Source organism: Chlamydotis macqueenii, chromosome 5 (genome assembly GCF_036417535.1).
Source record: "Chlamydotis macqueenii isolate bChlMac1 chromosome 5, bChlMac1.mat, whole genome shotgun sequence".
In the NCBI taxonomy this organism is placed as follows: domain Eukaryota; kingdom Metazoa; phylum Chordata; class Aves; order Otidiformes; family Otididae; genus Chlamydotis; species Chlamydotis macqueenii.
Genome location: NC_141560.1, coordinates 58,317,499 through 58,337,858, shown reverse-complemented (window position 1 = coordinate 58,337,858; position 20,360 = coordinate 58,317,499). Strand labels below are relative to the sequence as shown.

The following is a 20,360-nucleotide window of genomic DNA, read 5'->3' as shown; positions in this document are numbered from 1 at the left end:
TAACAAAAAGAAACACAAACTTTCTTGAGCGTTTCTGGAGAATGCATATTCCAAATTACAGTATGGTTGTAAGGCCTCTCTATGAAATTACGCAAAAGAGAAGTCATTTTAAATGGGGCCCTGCGCAACAACAAGCCTTTGAACACATTAAGCATGAGATTGTTCATGCAGTAGCCCTTGGGCCGGGCCCTACAGGAAAAGATGTTAAAAATGTTCTCTACACCGCAGCCGGGGAGAATGGCCCTACCTGGAGGCTTTGGCAGGGAATAGCACAGGAGACTCAAGGTTAACCCCTAGGCTTTTGGAACCAGGGATATAGAGGATCTGAGGCCCACTATACTCCAACTGAAAAAGAGATATTGGCAGCACATGAAGGTGTTTGAGTTGCTTTGTAAGTGGTTGGTACAGAATCACAGTTCCTCCTGGCACCCCAATTGCCAGTGCTGGGCTGGATGTTCAAAGGGAAGGTCTCCTCCACACATCATGCAACAGATGCTACATGAAGTAGGTGGGTCGCACTGATCACACACTGGGCTCGAATAGGAAATCCCAATCACCCAGGATCTTAGAAGGCAAAGATTTTGGAAAGTCACCAGAGAAAGTGGTGACACGTGCTGAAGACGCCCCACCGTATAATAATCTACCAGAAAATGAGAGGCAATATGCCCTGTTCACTGATGGATCTTGTCACATTGCAGGAAAACATCAGAAGTGGAAAGATGCTGTGTGGAGTCCTACACGACAAGTTGCAGAAACCACTAAAGACTGTGAATCAAGTCAGTTTGCAGAGGCGAAAGCCATCCAGCTGGCTTTAGATATTGCTGAAAGGGAAAAATGGCCTGTACTTTATCTCTACACATGGATGGCGGCAAACGCTCTGTGAGGGTGGTTAAAGCAATGGGAACAGAGCGACTGGCAGCGCAGAGGCAAACCCATCTGGGCTGCAGCATTGTGGCAAGATATTGCAGCTCAGCAAGAGAACCTGATTGTAAAAGTAGATCGTGTAGATGCCCACATACCCAAGAGTTGAGGCACTGAAGCACGTCAAAAGAACCAGCAGGTGGATCAGGCTGCTAAGATTAAATTTTCCCAAGTGGACTTTGGCAATACAGAGGTGAACCCTTTTTGGCTTCGGTGGGCCCATGACACCTCAGGCCATCAAGGAAGAGATGCAACATACAATGTGCTCATGATCGAGGGGTGGACTTGACCATGGACACTATTGCACGGGTTATCCATGAATGTGGAACGTGTGCTGCAATCAAGCAAGCCAACCGGTTAAAGCCTCTGTGGTATGGAGGATGATGGCTGAAATATAAATGTGGAGAGGCCTGGCAGATGGATCACATCATACTCCCACAAACCCGCCAACGCAAGCGCTCTGTGCTTATAATGGTGGAAGCAACCACTGGGTGGATAGAGACATATCCTGTGCCCCATGCCACTGCCCAAAACACTAGCCTGGGCCTTGAGAAACAAGTTCTCTGGCTACATGGCACTCCAGAAAGAACTGAGTCAGATAATGGAACTAATTTCCGAAACAACCTCATAGACACCTGGACCACAGAGCATGGCATTGAGTGGGTATATCACACCACTTACCATGCACCAGCCTCCGGAAAAATTGAACAGTACAACGGATTGCTGAAAACTACACTGAGAGCAATGGGTGCTGGAACCTTCAAACACTGGGATACACATTTAGGAAAAGCCACCTGGTTAGTCAACACTCGGGGATCCATCAATCGAGCTAGTCCTGCCCAATCCAAAATTACAGCCACTTACGAGCAGCTGGGGACAGAGAGAGGGAATACAGCAGCACTTTATGACGTACAGTGTCGCTACATAGCAGTTTAGGACAGAAAAAGAGTATAAGGAAGACAGGTACAAAAAACAGGAGAGCGAATAAATGGGCTGAGTCATGTAGCCTGCTGTTCCTCAGCAAAGTGTGTCAGAGAAGCCGAAATGAGTCCAAGCACTTTCCCCAGCTGGATTCCAGCACTTGCTCAGCATCGGCTCCCGTGCTCCCTCTCACCCCGGAACCATCCGGTGCGCTCCGCCGTTCCGGCGAGGACCGGCATCACTGCCTGACACAGCCTCACGTGAGGCCGGTGGAAAGCGGAAGTGATGGCGTCGGGCCGTGGAGGGCTGGCGGCGGCGTGGCGGTGATAAGTGGTCAGGGCCTGACATGGCGGCCTTCTGCGGGGGCTGGGCGCACCTCTGCTTGCTGCTGGCGCTGGCCGCTCTGGCGGGGCTGCGCGCTGAGGCCAAGGTGAGCGGGGCGCTGGGGAACAGATCACGGTGGTACTCCCCACTTTCCGGTTACCGGGGCCTTCCGCTTCTCCGCCCTGCTGGTTGCTCAGTGCCGACCTGGTCTTTCCATCCGCCCTGTCCCCACCGCGACGTGCTTTAGGTGGAGGCCGGAGGCGTTGGTTTCGGGCAGGTGCTGCCCTGCATCACTGCCGCCCGGCGGGCTCCAGAAGCGGGCCCGGCGCGGCGGTTCCCGTGGGGCAGCCGGGAGGAGCAGGGCCCGTGTGCCTGGCGCCGCCAGTGTCTGCCAGCCCCCTGTTTCTGCGGCAAACTTCAGTTTGTAGTTTTGACGTTGTGCCCGGGGCCGCCGTTGCGCAAAGCTACAAGTGACGGTCGCGTATTCACTGACGGGGCTGTGCTGTAGATGCAGCCATCTCGGTCATGCACCTGGGCTGGGGTCGGGAATCTGCCCAGCGTCTCGCCTCATTTTCAGTGCGGTACTCCAGCTTCTGAGTGAGCTTTTCTCACGGGTGCTGCCGTGGCTCTGCCGGCGCCTGCTGCCTTACTTAGACTTGATTGATCGGTGTAAAAGTTTATTACCAGCACTTCTTAAGACATTCTTTTGTAACACTATTAGAAATTGCCTTGAACTTTAGATAAGCCACATCTATCCTCTGTCTCTTATTATTTGCTGAAGTAACTCGCTCTGATTGGGGTTTGAGAAGGCCTTCATCTATAAGCCCTTGCTGACCCATGTCTGTTCTCTGTCATAGTCTTCTGTTCTTGAGCAATCTGGGAAAAGAATGAGTTATCCTATTTTAATATACTACACAAAGTGATCTTTTTCTGAAATTATGTTTCTCTCAGCAGTGATCTAAACGTTAGTTTTGGGTGATATTTCTTTCTCACTATCCATAACAGTTAATTCTCCTCACTTATTTCTGCAATACCTACTGTTGCTTGTGCAAGTGTTAATTTGTTTCTTTAAAAGTTGCTTTTACACATTTCTGTAACATTTACTTTGCCTTCGTTTTGAATTCCAGTTTTGTATGTTTTTCTGTACCTCACAATATGCTGCTGCTGTTTAAGACCATTGGTTGTACTAGTCTTTCTAGTAGTTTTCCTTACAGAGTTGATTCTCTTGTGGCCAGGGAAGTCAGAATTATCCACAGAGGTTTCTTTGCCAACCCACATTTGGGGTTAATATTTTGTCATTTGTTTTAAGCTTGTCACTGTGTCTGTTATACAGCTGTCCTCATATGTTGAATAGTTGAGTATACCAGCATCAGTAACTTCTGAATGTATGTTTTTTTTTAAAAAATAACTGAGCTTAAACTGCAGATTTTTCTTGTGACAAATGTGTTTGATATTTAAAATAATAGTGTTACTTGAAAAATTGCTCTGCTTGCTTAGTAATTTTGAAGGACTGTTCTTAAACTTGAAGGAAATCCTGAGTAAGACTATTCAAAGATACTTGCAAGTAGTTTGTGTTAAATATTTCATATATTATGTGACGAGTGTTTTCTGTATCCCCTTATAGTTATTCATGATAATTTGTTCTAAGCATGTTGTTTACTTTACAGAATTCTGAGGATGTCCGATGTAAATGCATCTGCCCTCCTTACAAAGACCATTCAGGCAATATTTACAACAAAAATGTTTCCCAGAAAGACTGGTGAGTGTGTATGGCATTAAAAAAAATGAGTATTCCTGGTTAAAGACTTATTCTATAGTGATTACATGTGAGTCTCCTATGCTGATGCCAGGACAAATTAAATCTCTTTTGTAAGTTACTGGAACTTTTATTTTAAAAGTACTCCAAGATTCAGCTCTATCAAGGGACACGACTTGAAATCCATAGTTTTTGCCCTACCTTCTGTTTTGATTTTCTTGCATGTTTAGCTGCTTATTTAGACTTGGTAGTAGAAGAAGGGAAGAGGGTGTTCTAATTTGAATTCAGTGATTTGAAACAGTGTAAAGGTGAGGGACCATGGCCATGGAACTAGGGTTCGGGATTATTGTCTCCTCTTTCTCCACTCTTGAAACCCATCCTATCATTTAGAGACTGTTGTTTCTGGAGACTTATGTTCCTTAGAATTTCAGCCAGAGAGTGCAGTTATGTGGCAGGGCTTGGGCCATCTGACAATGCAGTTTTTCAGAGAGTGAGGTCTTGCGTCTCTGTGCTTCAGAAATGTGTTCTATTGTTTAGGCCAGCTATGGCATATGTCCAAGCTGAGGACTAATGTCCATGGCCAGGGTTGAGAGGCTGGGGAAGAAAGGAGGAGGACAGTGATTTGTTACATTGGCATAGCTCCGTTGTGTATCTTTGAGTCCGTTCATGTTTTCTTTGAGTCTATCTGTGCAGAAGCTGTTCTTCTGACTAGCCTAGCTTGTTTTGGAAGAACTGCTTCCTTGGTGCTGTTACTGTGGGCGCAAAGGAGAAGGTGGTAATGTAGAGTTGGCTGAGTGGGAAAATCCTTTAGAAAAGGATCAGCCTTTTCTACATTTTCCTCAAAAATTGCTATGGAATCACAGTCCACGAAACACATAATCAAAATTCTAAGGTTCTGATAGATTTTACACTTCTTAGCAACTTGAAACACTGAACTGGAGAAAAAAAATGCTGCTATTAATATTTGATGTAGTCACAGTAACAGACTTATTACTGCACTTAAGCTACATACAGGCTTTCTACTATAAATGTGCAGCATATTGATGTGAACTCTGAACAAGCAACCTGAGTTAGCAAAAAGACCAAAATTATGTAATTTATTGATTGAAGCAGTTGTCTCATGGCAACTAGATTTTAGTGCTGTGATATAGAGTGCCTGTAGGATTGTCAACTGCGCTTTTTGGCATGGGACTGACTTAAATTTTATAAACTTTTAAGTCAAATTATACTTTTGCGTCTGGGTCCAGTGCTGAAAACTGAATGCTATTTATTCACTATATTGTTGCTTAGAGAAACAACTCATTTGACTGCTTTTTTCTTCAATACCTGTTACTTGTGATGACAAGAAAAAAGAACTACTGTTTGTGAACACAAAAGCAAGGTTAATCTCCCTTCAAACAGTGGAAGAATAGAATAAGTCCCATTTGAGTATGATGAATATAGCTGGAATGTACTTTCATCTGTGATGTCAGTGTCAAATGATGCTGGGATTCAAATCCTTGGACTTGTTATGCTAACAACTTTAACACTTTCACTGAAAAATGAAAACAGCATCTTGAGTTAGAAAGGTCTTAAAACTTGTTTAGCAGCTTGTCAGTAACTGAATTCATTGTTTAAGTAAAATAATTGTGGAGTAGTGATATTTTTTTTTCTTTTTCTAATCTTGGATACCTATAATTTAGAGCAGCTGAACTTAAGCAAAGGTAGCTTCTCAGCTTCTGCAGCTGGGATCTGCATGCACAGTGGAACAGGGAGGCTGGAACCAGCTCAAAACCGACTGAGTAGCTTCTGTTTTTCTTCAGTGATTGTCTTCATGTGGTTGAGCCTATGCCTGTCCCTGGACCTGATGTAGAAGCATACTGTTTACGTTGTGAATGCAAATATGAAGAGAGAAGCTCTGTCACAATTAAGGTAAATAATGTAATTCTGTTGGCATATATTAAATACTTCAACTGATTACTAAATATGTCTATTATCTTTTACAGAAATATTTTTTTAAAGGGAAAACTTTTCTACAGCTGCCTAAGATTTAACTTTTTTCGTGATACTTGCTCACAATTTCTGTTGAGTTTTAACAGTAGCATCAAGCTATAGCTGAAGGAGTGGGCTTGAGATCCTGTATTGAAGATCTCCACTGTTGAGATTAAGGTTTACACCTTGCTGAAATTCTGAGTGTTCTAGGGCATTTTGTCAAGCTTTGGACTTAGTTGTTATTATTTTAGAGTGCCTCTCATTATTCAACTATCTTACTTGCTTACTATAAATTGCCTTTGTACGTTGGCAAGCTAAAAAGCAAAACTCTCCACGTTTCCTCTGACAGATTATTTCTGTATTCCTCCCATTCTTATCCTATTGGAGCCACTGAGCCCTAGGTTGGGGTGAATAGATTGTGCAGTGGATCTTTTCTTCTTTTATAGCACAGACTCCTTTTTTTGATCTTTTAGATGTTCTGTATTTCTTTTTGCCTTCCCGTTTTTCTTAGTGACTGTTTAAATGCCTATCTATGCTACAGAATGGAGACTATGCAGGGAATCCCCAAATTTGTCACCGTAGTTTAATGGCCAAACTGAACAGTTGTCTTGGTTGAGGTGAGATTTGTAACATCAAGTTGTTTTAACAGGGATAGCATAGGATTTTTAGCAAGACCTTGCTAAGAGAAACTGTTTGAAGCTAACATCTGTCTGCCCCAAACCCTTTTAATGCCAGATCGTAGTTTGGTGTTTTAACTCATCTGGTGGCACTACCAAAGATTGACAGACTCATCACAAACCTTGCATGTACTCTTCTTTTGGTCCTTGTTGCCTGCTGAGATATTGTGGGGTGAATGTCATAATTCTGGCATAAACTGTGCTTGCATTTTGTAGGTTACAATCATCATATACCTGTCTATTTTGGGCCTACTTCTTCTGTACATGGTGTATCTCACACTGGTGGAACCTATACTGAAGAGACGTCTCTTTGGACATTCACAGCTCATACAAAGTGATGAAGACATTGGGGTGAGTTTGCTAGAGTACTTGTGTACTTGGGTTAACATAAAGATTGGGATGCTTAATTGTGAAATAACTCTTTGGGATGAGCGGTTTTTTCTTTTTTTTTTTTTTTTTTGCCAGGCAGTGTAAATGCTTTTCCTGAAGGGACAGGAAAAGAAAGTTGTGTATTAACTTCTGTGGAGCCACTCTTTCATTTTTCACTGGGCTAGAAAGTAGTAAGATGAGGACTGATTCAGTTATTCCAGCTCTAGACACAGATTATTTTCTCAAAGAAGAAACAAAGTAGGAATGGAGGTAAAGCATATATAGGATGATCCATATGGTCTTGCTAGTGATCACATTTATGCAAACTGTTTACTGCTTAGACTTCTCTCTACAAAAAGAAAGTAGAGGAGTTGCTCTAGTTTGAATTTGTTGATGATGAAAATTTAAGAAGAGGTTGTTATAATGAAGTAAAATAGTGATTGATGCTGAAATAATTTCTTAGTATTACAGCTAGAAATCAGAATATGTTGGAATCAGTATATTCCAACAGATCAGAATAGCCTTTTTCTTTTTTTTTTTTTTTTTTTTTTTTTTTTTTGTGAGGAAAAGAGGAGTAGTCCATTAGTGACTCGGTTTCCTGTCATGACTGGCCTTCCCAGTCTCCAACACAGTGTTTTTGACTAATAAAAACGGAAGAAAATTGTCTTCAGTACCATTACAAGAAGGGAATGTAAGAGCTTATGAAACCTTGTATTGGAAGGAGTGAGACTTCAGTACCTGATCAGTGTAGATAAGGTATTGTGTTGTATGCTACAGCTCAGCCAAATCATTTTATACCTTAGATAAGTTAAATTAATACCTGCAAATCTAGGTTAGAATCTTTACTTTGTAGGTGGAAGAAGCTACATAAGTCCTGTGGCAGAGCTCAGGTTGACTGCAGAATGAATTTACTTTAAAACCTGGATCCATTGTAACCAATTTCAAGTTTTACTGTAACTGTTACTGTGACCATTACCTGTGCTTATGGAGTCACTAATGCTTATGTCTGCAGTAGTGCTTGGAACAAAAAGCACTCCAGGTTCATACTTAGCTCATGTTGCTCCTTTCCTGTTTATCCTCCTTCTGTGACAGTGAATGTGAAATACTTTAGGGTCCCTCATGACTTATCCCCATCTTAGCCTTCGTTCTTGCAAGTTCTTGAGGTATTGATCCTTGTCACACTTTGTAAGTGGCTTACATTCATGAGTTGCCACTGCCATCAATCGGCAATAAGAAAGAGCAAACATACTGGCTTGAAATTCAGAAAAAAAATCAATGCACACAGTATTTCCATAGACCTCATTCCTCTTAAATTCTTTTTTTCTCCTTGTTGTCTAAATAGAAACTGACAGTAGGTAGCCTTTGAGCTGAGATAGTTGTTTATCAGGAAAGCCAGTACTAGCTTGTCCTGCGCTCTCCCTTCTACCATCTGTTTCATGGTGGAAATGTGTTGGCTATTGTGATTTTGTTTCCCTGTGAATTAAGTGATATGTCACCTGTTAACTGCTCATTCTAGGTATATACAACTGCATATTTTTTTGTGGTGAGATTATAGCTCTTTGGGTCAGGAATTGTCTCTTGTTCTCTATGAGCATATTTCTTAGACCCGTGAGGCTAATGTGTGGCTTTAGGACCTGTAGGCATTGCTTCAATGAATATCATTAATGATAATCTCTGTACTGCTAAGAATTATCATTTAGCTGCTCTAGACAGTCATGTCACAATTAAAGTATCCATTAATGTAAATGTCTTCAAAAGTGTTCTGGGAAAAAAGAAAGGAATATGAAGTGTAGACATACAAAAGAGACAGTTATTTAATACAGGACATAATTATGTTGGTTTTCATTATGCGTTGTATATGTGGTGCTTTCTGACATAGCTTAAGGAACATGATTTTGTCCAAAACAGTTTGATACCCACATAAGAAGTTCAGTTCCAACTCTTACTGTTTATAACTTGGTTATATTTGCTAGAAGAAAATAGAGTTTTGCAGGTACTGTTAGAAAACAGAGTAAACATTAAACAAGCACTTAGTTATTGTTGAGCTCTGTCACTTGAACAGCTGTGTTGACACTGTGCTTTTAAACAGCTCAGTACAATAGGTTTAGTTTGATAAACATCAACGTGTGTTGGTTTTACATAGAAGCTGTCTGTGAACATCCTGAACTGCCTGACTGTAAATGGCCAAGAGCTGGCAGAGAATTGACTCTTTAATTTAGTTTTAAAATGAAGTGCTGTCGTAGCTCAGCCCCGATCAGGATCAGACTACGCAGTCTCTCTCTTACTCCCCCCACTCTCCGAGAGAACAGGGAGAGAAAATATAAGAAAAACGGCTTGAGGTTTGAGATAAGGACAGGGAGAAATCCTTAAAGTTACCGTCACGGGCAAAACAGACTCGACTTGGGGAAAACTATTCATTTATTACTACAAACAGCAGGATAATGAGACAGAGAACAAGATAACCTCCATCCACCCCTCCCTCTTCCCAAGCTTAACATTCTCTCTACTACCTTCCCCCACCCCGAGCGGCACAGCGGGGAAGAGGGAATGAGGGTTGCAGTCAGTTCATCATACGTTGTTTTACGCTGCTGCTTCGTGGTCGGGGGAAGAACTCCTCACATTCCTCCCCTGCTCCATCGTGGGGTCCCTCCCACGGGCCACAGTCCTTCGTGGAACTGCTCCAGCGTGGGTCATCTCTTCCACGGGTGCAGTCCCTCTAGAACAGCTGTCCCAGCAGGCCCTCCACAGGCCACAGCTGCCTTCAGGCATCCACCTCCCCCGGTACGGGATCCTTCACGGGCTCCAAGTGGATCTCTGCTTCTCCGTGGACCTCCATGGGCTGCAGGGAGACAACCTGCTCCACCATGGTCGTCACCACAGGCTGCAGGGGAATCTTGGCCAGGAGCCGCATTACTCCTCCCCCTCCTTCTTCACTGACCTTGGCGTCTGCAGCCGTTCCTCACAACAGGCTGGTAGATGTCTCTCAGGATCTTTTTTTACATCTTATTCAGTTCTCATCTCCTCTCCACTTCTTGCAGCCAGGCTGGACCAAGTCGGGCCCAGTCGGCTGCCTGGCAAGAGGCCAGTGGGTGAGGCCTGCAAGGCCCATGAGGCCTGCGCCTCCCCCTCTGCGCCTCTGCCCCTACTCAGCTTCTTCACATCTTCTCTTCCCTCTCTTTTTTTTCTGTTTTCCCCTTCTTAAATACGTTATCGCAGAGGCGTTATCACGGAACATTCTGCTACCAGTCAGCTCGGCGTTGGCCAGCAGCTGGTTCGCCCTAGGCCTGGCCGAATCCACTGAACAAAGGGGAGCGACTTCTGGCAGTTTCCTACAGAAGCTACCACCTTAGGCTCCCCCTCACTAACAAAACCACGACAAGTGCTTTCATGACAACAACAGGAGGCTCCTAGTGCCTGGGTCTGTTCTAGGCCTCTGTACCACCAGCTGCTAATGGATGCAAGACTGTGGTTCTGATCTTGCAGCTCACTTTCATGTCTCTAGGTAGCAGATAATTGTATGACAGTACAATGAAGTTTGGTCTGTTTGGGAAGCCTGTGGAAGTTACTTTGAATAAGAAGTTGAAGTACAGTTCTAACTGTTCAAAAACTTGTTTGGTTGTTATTACTGACCAGCTTGTTGAAACAGCTTGTTTACCTTAAAAACCAAAACAAAAAAAAATCCCCACATCCTTTGGAATGTAACAGCAAAAAAAGACTAATGTAATTGCTCAGTGGAATTATTGAGGTCTAACTAATTATTTTTGCCATTCCAGGATCACCAGCCTTTTGCAAATGCGCACGATGTGCTGGCTCGTTCTCGGAGCCGCGCCAATGTATTGAACAAAGTGGAGTATGCCCAGCAGCGTTGGAAGTTACAGGTCCAAGAGCAACGCAAATCTGTCTTTGACCGTCATGTTGTGCTGAGTTAATTGTGTCTCGGTAAAATAAAGCCAGGGGTGTGAAGTGGACTAATTGAAAGAGCTGACTTATGTCTTCCTGGTCCTGCCAATTTGGAAGTATTTTCTTGAGTGGTTCATTATTGATTTAAAAATAGAAAGAATAAAGCATTTGTACTCTGAAGAAGTGTAATGAAGTGGAAGCAATTTAAAAAGATAAGTTAACCAAAAGCTAAAATATTTATATTTTCGAATGGGTTTTACTAACAAAACTGAAACCAAACCCTAAGTTATCTTGGGTTGGCACTGTGGTATCGTATTTATGGTTGTGACTTTATGGTGGTTTTTAACGATACATTTCTCCCTGCTGTTTATGTGGTTAAAAAGTAGCTGGGAACACAGTAATTACTTAAAACTCTCTAACCACTTTATGTAAAGACCTTTTGTAAATATACTTGGGTTTTTTGCTGACAAATGCTAGGTTACTGGAAATTTAAGTCTTGCAGTGTAGTTTTAATGTCAGAAAACAAAAACTTTATTGGCTGTATTCATCATTTGGTTTCTTGCACTCGTACTTTCAAGATGCTTGTAGGTCAAATGATGTTTGCAGATTTAAGGCAAAACTTAAATGGACATTGACTCTTTGAGCTGCATACTTAAAGTACTGTGATGTAGATAAATTCAAATGCAGTGCATATCAAGACAGTGTTGGCATTTTGTTCTGTTTTGCTTTAATAGTTTAATATATCTTATCTGTATGATATCTTTTCTTCCATGGGTAAAGTCTCAGGAGTTAGTATATGATGAAATATTTATTATAAAAATCTTTCTACATTTGTCTAGATTGATAGAGTAAGACATACTTTCTCTAGCACCTCTCATCTTGGGAGTTAGGTGTATTTTTTTTTAATCTGTAATTCTATACTCTCTTAAGAGGCATACAGTTGCTAGATGACTAACTCTCATATATCCCCTTTGGAATGTAACAATTAAAAATAAAACTGATTTTTGAAAAATGGATGTGTATTATCTGTATGTCATTGTTTTTCCCTCTCATAAGTCTGCATGTAAATTCCATCTATAAAAGCACTTCTCTAAAAATGCTTCAGAGTAGGAATATGCACTTGTTCAGTACTTCGATAAATGAAAGAAAGGTTCACCAGATTGCTAATTGAAAAAAGTTTTTAATCCCTGAATAAAATCTAGCTATGAGTATGTAGTTACATTATTGTCTTAAACAGTTTTCAGTTCCGATGTGGAAGGAAATGATACATGAAACGGTACTATATGTTGCCTGGTGCAGTTTTGGTTTGCTTGGACCACAGCCTAGGGGACAGGTAGCATGGGAAATAAACTGTACCTGTACACATAGCTCTGCCACATCAGGACTGGGAAACATAGTTGCCCCATAAAAGCATTTGCACTGACTGCATCTATTTTGCAGACACAGAGCTTCATTCTCTTGTCAGTCTTGTAGTCTTCCAAGAACTGAGTTAATCTGGAGGGAATTAAAATGGGTGGCTAATTGGTGGAGGCACAGGATTCTTCTTTAAATTAGTTAAAACAAATAAAACACAAACAAAAAACCACAAGGTGGATTGACAGGACACAAAAAAAAATAATGCAGACTTGAGTTTGGTTACTGTGTTCAACATCCCACTCTGACAAGTCAATAATCAGTTATGACAGTGGGGAGTGCTGGTGGACGAGAAGCTCAACATGGGCTGGCAATGCGCCCTTGCGGCCCAGAAGGCGGGCTGCATCAAGAGAAGAGTGGCCAGCAGGTTGAGGGAGGTGATTCTCACCCTCTGCTCTGCCCTGGTGAGACCTTACCTGGAGTACTGTGTCCAGTTCTGGAGCCCCCAACACAAGAAGGACATGGACCAGTTGGAGAAGGTCCAGAGGAGGGCCACAAAGATGATAAGAGGGCTGGAGCACCTTTCCTATGAGGACAGGCTGAGAGAGTTGGGGCTGTTCATCCTGGAGAAGAGGAGGCTCCGGGGAGACCTGATAGCGGTCTTCCAGTACCTCCAGGGGGCCTACAGGAAAGAAGGGGAGAGACTGTTCAGTAGGACCTGTTGTTACAGAACAGGGGCTAATGGTTTTAAAATAGAAGGAGGTAGATTTAGATTAGATATTAGGAAAATTTTTTTTACAATGAGGGTTGTAGAACACTGGAACAGGTTGTCCAGAGAGGTGGTGGATGCCCCATCCCTGGAAACGTTCAAGGCCAGGCTGGATGAGGCTCTGAGCAACCTGATCTAGTTGGGGATGTCCCTGCTCCTTGCAGGGGGGTAGGACTAGAAGACCTTTGAAGGTTCCTTCCAACCCTAACCATTCTATGATTCTATGAGAGTGATGTACTTAGGGTCTGCTGAAGAAAAATAATGTAACTTGTTTGTTGAATATATGCCTGTCTACCAGTTCTAGTACATGTTCTACCTCTTGGCTCCCTTTCTCATGAGGCCTCAAGCTGGCATGAGAAGGAGGATGCAGAATACAGCATTCTTGTCGGCCCACACAAAGGCAGCAGAAATAGAATGCTTTCTTTGATGGCTGAGAGTCCCAATAAGTCAAGATGGAGTGTATGTAGCTCTCTTGGTAGTAGATCAAGTGTTTCTAATGTTATAGTGTCTTCTGAAAATTTTAAACTAAACTGGTTTAGTTCTGGATTTTTTGTGTGGCTTTACTTTGATCGTTAGAAGAGCCAAATAGTGATATAGTCTGAAGTGCCAAGGTAATCCTGTAAAATGTGGGAGTTCTGAAGTCAGGTGTCCTATTTCCTTGCGCCTGTACATTTGGTCAGCTAGATACTATGTATGTAGCATCTATATACTTATATATATTTAATTATACAGACTGATTGCTCCATAGTGTGTTTCTAAGTTTAAGTGAAACTTTAAAATATTTGTCTTGCTTTTGATTGCTCACTGTTTTCAAATCTTGTCTTGTCTACCTCCATAAAAGCTTTATTGGAGACTTATATGGTGTTATACTTCTCAACACTATGGGAATTTCCCAAAATTACAGGTATGATGACGATTAAATTTGAGGATGTAAAGCTAACTCATGTTACACATTACTACACATAGTTAGAGGACACATGTTAGTCATCACCTCTAATCTGGAGACAAATCCATCGCAAGTTTCTTCTAAATAAATTCTGTGTTTAAAGTGAAGCTATGAAAACTACTTTGCTTATGCCTTGATGGTAAATATTTTTACTAAATTCTGCTGATTGTTATATTTAGACATTAAAGTGCAAAATGCCAATAAATGAAAATACTGCTTTAGTAAACTGTAACAAAATATGTACAGGAAGTAAACAAAGTACATTCCTGATTACTTTTTCAGTTAATCTGATTGTGTTCAATACAGTTTTAAAATTTCTAGCCCTTAATGCCAAGTTTTGCTGCCATCATAGCTGTGGCGTGAGTGCAAAAGGCAAACCAGAAATGAGCAGATCTAACTGTAAGCTACTTTGCATGTTGTCAATTGACTATAAATTGCTGCAGTCATTGACTCGGCAGAGCAAGCTACATAATTCAGGTAAGAGACTTGCGTATTGCTGTATATAGCAACAGATCTTTACTGAATATCAATGTATTTTGTAAATCACTTCTACCAGCTATTCAGTAACAGCGCTTCTGTAGCTTTTTCATGAATCATGTTTAATATGATCTCTTATTAAATAAGGTGTAAGAAAAATGGAACATTAACTTATCTTTTTTAATATCATTCAGATATTTTCACGTATTATTCATCAGCTGTAAAATAGCACAACTTGTTTCCTTGGATTTTACTTTCATCTGAAGATTGGTAAGTCTCTAATCTAAAAGGAAGACTATCTCCATGCTTGTATTTTGCACTTCGTTAAGGTATTAAGGCAACAGACAACTGTTTTATGTAATGCTATTATGCAGCAGAAGTGTCAGTACTAAGCAACAAACACTGTAAGTATCTCTTCTTGAGAGATGGTGTTGGTTTTGGTTTCTTGCTCTATTGTGATGTTTTGCTATAGAGGTTTTTTGCTATATAACTGACGATTTTCCTCAGGCAATGTTTTTAAGTTGTTAGCAGCAGAAAGATGTTAGACAGTAACCCAGCCTATGTAAGTAGATGAGGGAAAAATGACTGTCTACTGTTTTCATTTTATAACAAGTGTATGTATTCACCTCTGATTTTCTACATGTATATTAATGTAAAATGGATGTGTGTTCATGCTTTCAGCCTACCTACAGAAGTATCTGTTTAAGGTGCATGTGACTTTCTCCCTTGTCTAACAGCCTGCTATAAATGAATTCTTAACTCATAGGATTTCTGTTAGGAGATCTATGTGCGTTAGAAAGAGACTACACTAAATACAGAGGCATTTTGATAGAATATCTTCTAAGGATAGGTCCATACTGAGTAAAAATTATCTCTGTATTAAGTGTAGCAGGTATGAAGTCATTAAAAAACATTAAAATATCCCCATATCCTTGTGAAGGATTAAGGGGATCCCATTTATGCTATGGAACTGTGGTTGGGACGTTTCAAACTTTGCAAGGTTTTTGTGAGTATGGAATCTATGTGTTTCTAGTAACCTAGTTTAATGTTCAGGTGTGTTTCCTATTTTAGAGGGTGCAATGTAACCTAAGTATTTTAGACAGCAATGTGTAGATGTGGAAGTAGATGATGAGAAAGAGATGGAGAGATTCTGTGTAGGCAAGTATTGCTTGCAATCTGTGAGGATGGATCACAGTAATTTAAAAATTAAAAATAAATTTTAAATAACTAGTTAAGTAGCTATTAGGTAACAATCATTGCAGTTATGCTGATATTTAGCTGTTTGAATAATGATATTGGGAAGGCCCTGTAATGTTATCTTTCTAATAAATATATAAGGGTGATTTGAGTAGTTACACCTGCTGTAATGCTGCTCTGAAGCATGTGTATTTTAGTATGTGGTTTTAGTAGGCTAGTCTGAAATAACGGTTTCTAGCAGTACCTTGATGACTGTATGCAGTCTTTTCTTGGTAAAATAGTTTCTACTTGGAACAATATTATCAGAACATGCATTTTTTCCTTTAATAAATTTATTATTTCATAATCCTCTATCAATAGGATTGTATTTAGTATTTCATATCTGTATTTAATGTGCAGGTGAGGGCAGAAGGAGTGTGAGGACCCAAGGAGATGTTACATTTAGCAGAAATTCATCTTCTAAAACTTTTTACGTAGAATGGATTTAATACCTGACAGACATAAAATTAAGATTGGGACCTATTCCCTGCACAAATTTTCCACCTAGTTAAGGTAGTATAGTGAATGAGACATCAAATGAATAGAGAGAAAAAATAATTTGTCTTTGAAGGCTTTTTGGTATGGATAGGGAGTCTGTTACTGGAATTGTAAATTTAATTTTTTTTTAGGGAGGAGAAGGGGGTGGAAAGAATGCCTCAGATGTCAGCCTTTGTTTATTGCTTGGAGAAATCTAAGTTTTGGTGGATTTGGAGCAAGCTATACCTATGTGGAGTACATAAAGGTAGATTCTCTTAATTTATAAAGCTGAGGTGAAAGGAGACTGTTTGCTGTTTCCTTTAGGAAGCGTTAGTAACTTTATTTTCTTAAAGTCTGTTGTGAATTCTTTTAATCAGTGTGGCTGACTTGCACTTTTTTGTATTTTCAAATGAGACATTGTCTACTCCATGTAACAATCTTCTGGAAAAGTCTATTCTGGAAAATGCCAGTAATGCCAAGTGTTGGCAAGGCCAGGTGAGTTTTTTTTTTCGACTGTTCAGTATGAATTGTTTTAAACTAATTAAACTAATTATGCATTTCCACGTTAAATGCAGAACCTGATGGATAGCAAAACCTACCATAACCTCACAGACAAGTTACCCATCTGTACTGAGACTCAGCGCATACAGCTGGCTATGCCTTTCTGTGCCAACCCAGTGGTCACATTTCACGTGTACCCAGAAACACCAAACCAGGTCACTTGCTCTGAAGATTTGTCATTCCTTCCTTTCATGTCTGAGCATCTCATCACAGAGAACTTCTACAGTGAGCCCTGCACCTTTCCCTACCAAATGCCCTGTTCCCATTACCTCAGAAGTGAGTACTCCTATGGGCCAGCTTTCATCAGAAAGAGGAATGAGAGAGAAAGACAGAGGGTTAAATGTGTCAATGAAGGTTATGCTAAACTGAGGCATCACCTACCAAAGGAATACTTGGAGAAACGGCTCAGCAAAGTAGAGACACTTCGTGCTGCAGTAAAATACATTAGCTACCTACAGTCTATCCTTTACAGTGGTACTGTGATGGCTGAAAAAAATGTCAAGGAGCCAAGTCAAGCACTTAAAGCAATTAGCAAACAAGAACAGTTTCTGAAGACTATCTAAACTGTTCCAAACCAAGCAAAAAGTATCCTGTCTGGGAACCTGGTAGCCACCATATTATTAATGATGTGCACATTCCTGGCACATCTTAGGAGCAGATCATAGCATGTGTCAGTACCAGCCCACAGAAAAGAGTTTTAATTTTGCAGATAGTAACTACACTTAGATATGAAAACAGCAACTGGAGAAATCTCATCTGAATGGCCTAAGTTAGTTAATTCATGGAAATTGGAAAACACTTCTAAAGTTGTCACCAAACCAAAAAATGTAATACCTACACATGTGAAGTACCTGTATGTATCATCATAACCTGCATGCTTTGAAATAAAATCTTTCCACTGATGGGACTGAAATTCCTCTCATTTTCCGTAATGTTATTGGTTTACTCTCACATGCACTTTCCTAAAAGATTTTTGGTCTTTTTGCCAGTGTTTCTTTTAAAAGGCCTTTTTAAAGGTTCTCAAGAATGTTGTTAGATGCTAACAGAAAGGATAACTTAGTTTAAAAGGGGGAAAATAAAAAGAGGAGGGTAGCAGCTCTCTGAAACACAGTTACTGAACACAGGAAGAGCATAATATCTTCCAAGTGCTGTTCCATCCTTTTCTTACTAATGAATATTTTAATCCCATTAAAAACTGTTGATTTATCCTAATGTCTACTGAAAATTTAATTCTTCTTCAGCTATTAGTGCCCTTACAAAGTACTAGGACTGCTCATGTAATACACAGTATAAAGAAGTTTGGCAAGGTCTTGGCCTTGGTGGGGTTGGAAGAAAATCCTACAACAGAAATTTTTCAGGACTTCACTGATAATAATTGAGATCTAGATTGACCTTCCCCACCCTCCCAGTCTGTTCATTTGTACTATTGATGGTTTCAGCAAAGTGCTATAGAATAGATTTATGTGAAGATGGTGAAGTAAGTTTACCTCGTAACTGGTTGTTGTGGTTTAGCCTGAGTCACCACATAGTTTCTCGCTCGCTTCCCCCTCTCCAGTGGGATGGGGGAGAGAATTGGGAAGAAAGGAAAACTCGTGGGTTGAGATAAAGACAGTTTACTAGTATAGCAAAGGAAAATACAATAATAATAGAATATAAGGATATTAAAATACAGAAAATGAACAATGCACAATTTCTCACCACCTGATATCCCAATGTCTGATACAGCCTGTCCTGAGCAGCGATCACGGAAATGAAACCCAGCAACAAGCAAAGGAGCAAAAGGGAGCCAGCAAGGTAGAGAAAGTGATGCCAGCTAATGAGAGAGAGGGATGGATGCCAGGAAGGCAAACACCCACCTTTGGCCAACCCCCACTAAGCATGATGTTTATGGCATGGAATACACTTTTTGGCCAGTTCGGGTCAATTATTCTGTCTGTCTTTCTCCCAGCTTCCTGCATCTGCACATCAGTGGGGCTTGGAAAGCCAGACAGTGTCCTTTGTCTCATTCAGAACTCATATCATCAGTGTGCTTATCAACATTATTCGCATACGAAATCCAAAGTGCACCGGCTACTGAGAGGAAAATTTACTCCGTTCCTGACGAAACCGGGACACTGATAAAGTGTTAACATTTGCTGTATGTAAAGTAATTGTATTATTGATATTAAACAATTCTGCTGACAGCATAAGAGCAGATAGTCTGTAGGTGCAGCACAATGTACAGAAAATGGTTACAGACTTGCAAAGTGGTATATATCCTTGTCCCTAATTGCAATCATCTCTCTGTTACCTTCTTTCTATAGCAGTAAATTGAAAAATTCCTGCCAAAAGCAATTAAGTATTCCTCCCCATTCTTCTTCCAAAGGAAAAAGGAAAAAAAAAAGTTAACATTTCTTAAGGAGCAGACGAAGATTAGAAATTACAGCAGAGATTAACAGGTAGATTTGTGTATTGTATTCTGGCATATTTTTTATATCCACTTTGCATGAACAGGGTAGAATTCATTAATCCCTCTTATTGTGAAAAGGGAAAGTTTGTAAATCAATTTGACCTCAGTTTGTCTCAGCTTCAACCTTTCTGTCTGCATTTCAAAACAATTATTTGTCACACCCTGTGCTGGTGGGCTTTTTTTTTCTAAATCTGAACTAGCTTTGTATGGTGCTATTTTTTTTTTGTCCTACAATAGTAGGCAGAAAGCTTAGGGGACACTGTACTGTCTTTATAATCCCTTCTCTGTCCCTGCAGTCTTTCAGCGCCATATAAGACAGCCACAAAGTTGATCAGAGGGCTGGAGCATCTCTCCTATGAGGACAGGCTGAGAGAGTTGGGGCTGTTCAGCCTCGAGAAGAGAAGGCTTCAGGGAGACCTTATAACAGCCTTCCAATAACTAAAGGGGGGTCTACAGGAAAGATGGGGAAAAACTCTTCAGTAGGGCCTGTTGCAATAGGACAAGGTGTAATGGTTTTAGACTAGAAAAGGTAGATTCAGATCAAACATCAAGAAAAAATTTTTTACAATGAGGGTGGTGGAACACTGGAACAGGTTGCCCAGAGAGGGGTGGTGGATGTCCCATCCCTGGAAACGTTCAAGGCCAGGTTGAACAGGGCTCTGAGCAACCTGATGTAGTTGGAGATGTCCCTGCTCCTTGCAGGGGGGTTGGACTAGATGACCTTTAAAGGTCCCTTCCAACACAAACCATTCTATGATTCCATATAGATTAATGGGAAGTTGAAAATTGAGTGGATGCATGGCAGACAAATAGTTGTCTCTGTAGTCATGTTCCACTGGTTTTTAATCAGTAAGTTCAGGTTGTCCAATCCTGGTACTAATGACTATGGCAATCTCCGTAGCAACTAGGAAACACTGGCAGCAAATGGCGTCCTATATCAAACAAGCAAAAGGGCAAGATTTCTGCATTGGGACTGAATCCAAATCAACCAGATATAGCTGGTAAGTCTGAAACACTGGTGTGTCAAAGTACTTGTTGTTATCCAGAAAAAAAACCTCAAAGTGTTTCACAATTGCCTTTGTCAATGCTCTGTTTTATACAAAAATAGGGGACCTGGCTCTCAGCTGTAACAGCGCTGAATGAGTTTAAAATGTGCTTGAATGTAGAATTGATAGTTGCATTTCTTTGCAAAGTATTACTGATTCCATCTTGTTTTGGTTTATAATAGGGGAGTTTTTGTAGCTGTGAAACAA

At 40.8% G+C, this 20,360-nt stretch overlaps 2 protein-coding genes across 2 annotated transcripts; both read left to right on the top strand.

Moving 5' to 3' along the window:
* Positions 1-2,125: 2,125 nt before the first annotated feature.
* TMEM9B (TMEM9 domain family member B) lies at positions 2,126-11,817 on the top strand. Its single transcript, XM_086749700.1, has 5 exons — positions 2,126-2,272; positions 3,834-3,925; positions 5,725-5,833; positions 6,787-6,921; positions 10,713-11,817. Exons 1-5 carry the CDS (start codon positions 2,189-2,191, stop codon positions 10,866-10,868), a joined length of 576 nt encoding a protein of 191 aa, XP_086605826.1. The 5' UTR covers positions 2,126-2,188; the 3' UTR covers positions 10,869-11,817.
* A 4,861-nt stretch (positions 11,818-16,678) lies between these two features.
* ASCL3 (achaete-scute family bHLH transcription factor 3) lies at positions 16,679-17,221 on the top strand. The gene has a single exon (XM_010115791.2). It carries the CDS (start codon positions 16,679-16,681, stop codon positions 17,219-17,221), a length of 543 nt encoding a protein of 180 aa, XP_010114093.2.
* The last annotated feature ends 3,139 nt before the right edge of the window (positions 17,222-20,360 follow it).

What these genes read in the sequence shown, in the direction of transcription:
- TMEM9B (XM_086749700.1), top strand. Translation starts at nt 2,189, where the DNA reads ATGGCGGCCTTCTGCGGGGGCTGGGCGCACCTCTGCTTGCTGCTGGCG. An exon ending in GGCTGCGCGCTGAGGCCAAG is followed by an intron (nt 2,273 to 3,833) that starts GTGAGCGGGGCG and finishes TTTACTTTACAG; the next exon opens with AATTCTGAGGATGTCCGATG. An exon ending in AATGTTTCCCAGAAAGACTG is followed by an intron (nt 3,926 to 5,724) that starts GTGAGTGTGTAT and finishes GTTTTTCTTCAG; the next exon opens with TGATTGTCTTCATGTGGTTG.
- ASCL3 (XM_010115791.2), top strand. Translation starts at nt 16,679, where the DNA reads ATGGATAGCAAAACCTACCATAACCTCACAGACAAGTTACCCATCTGT.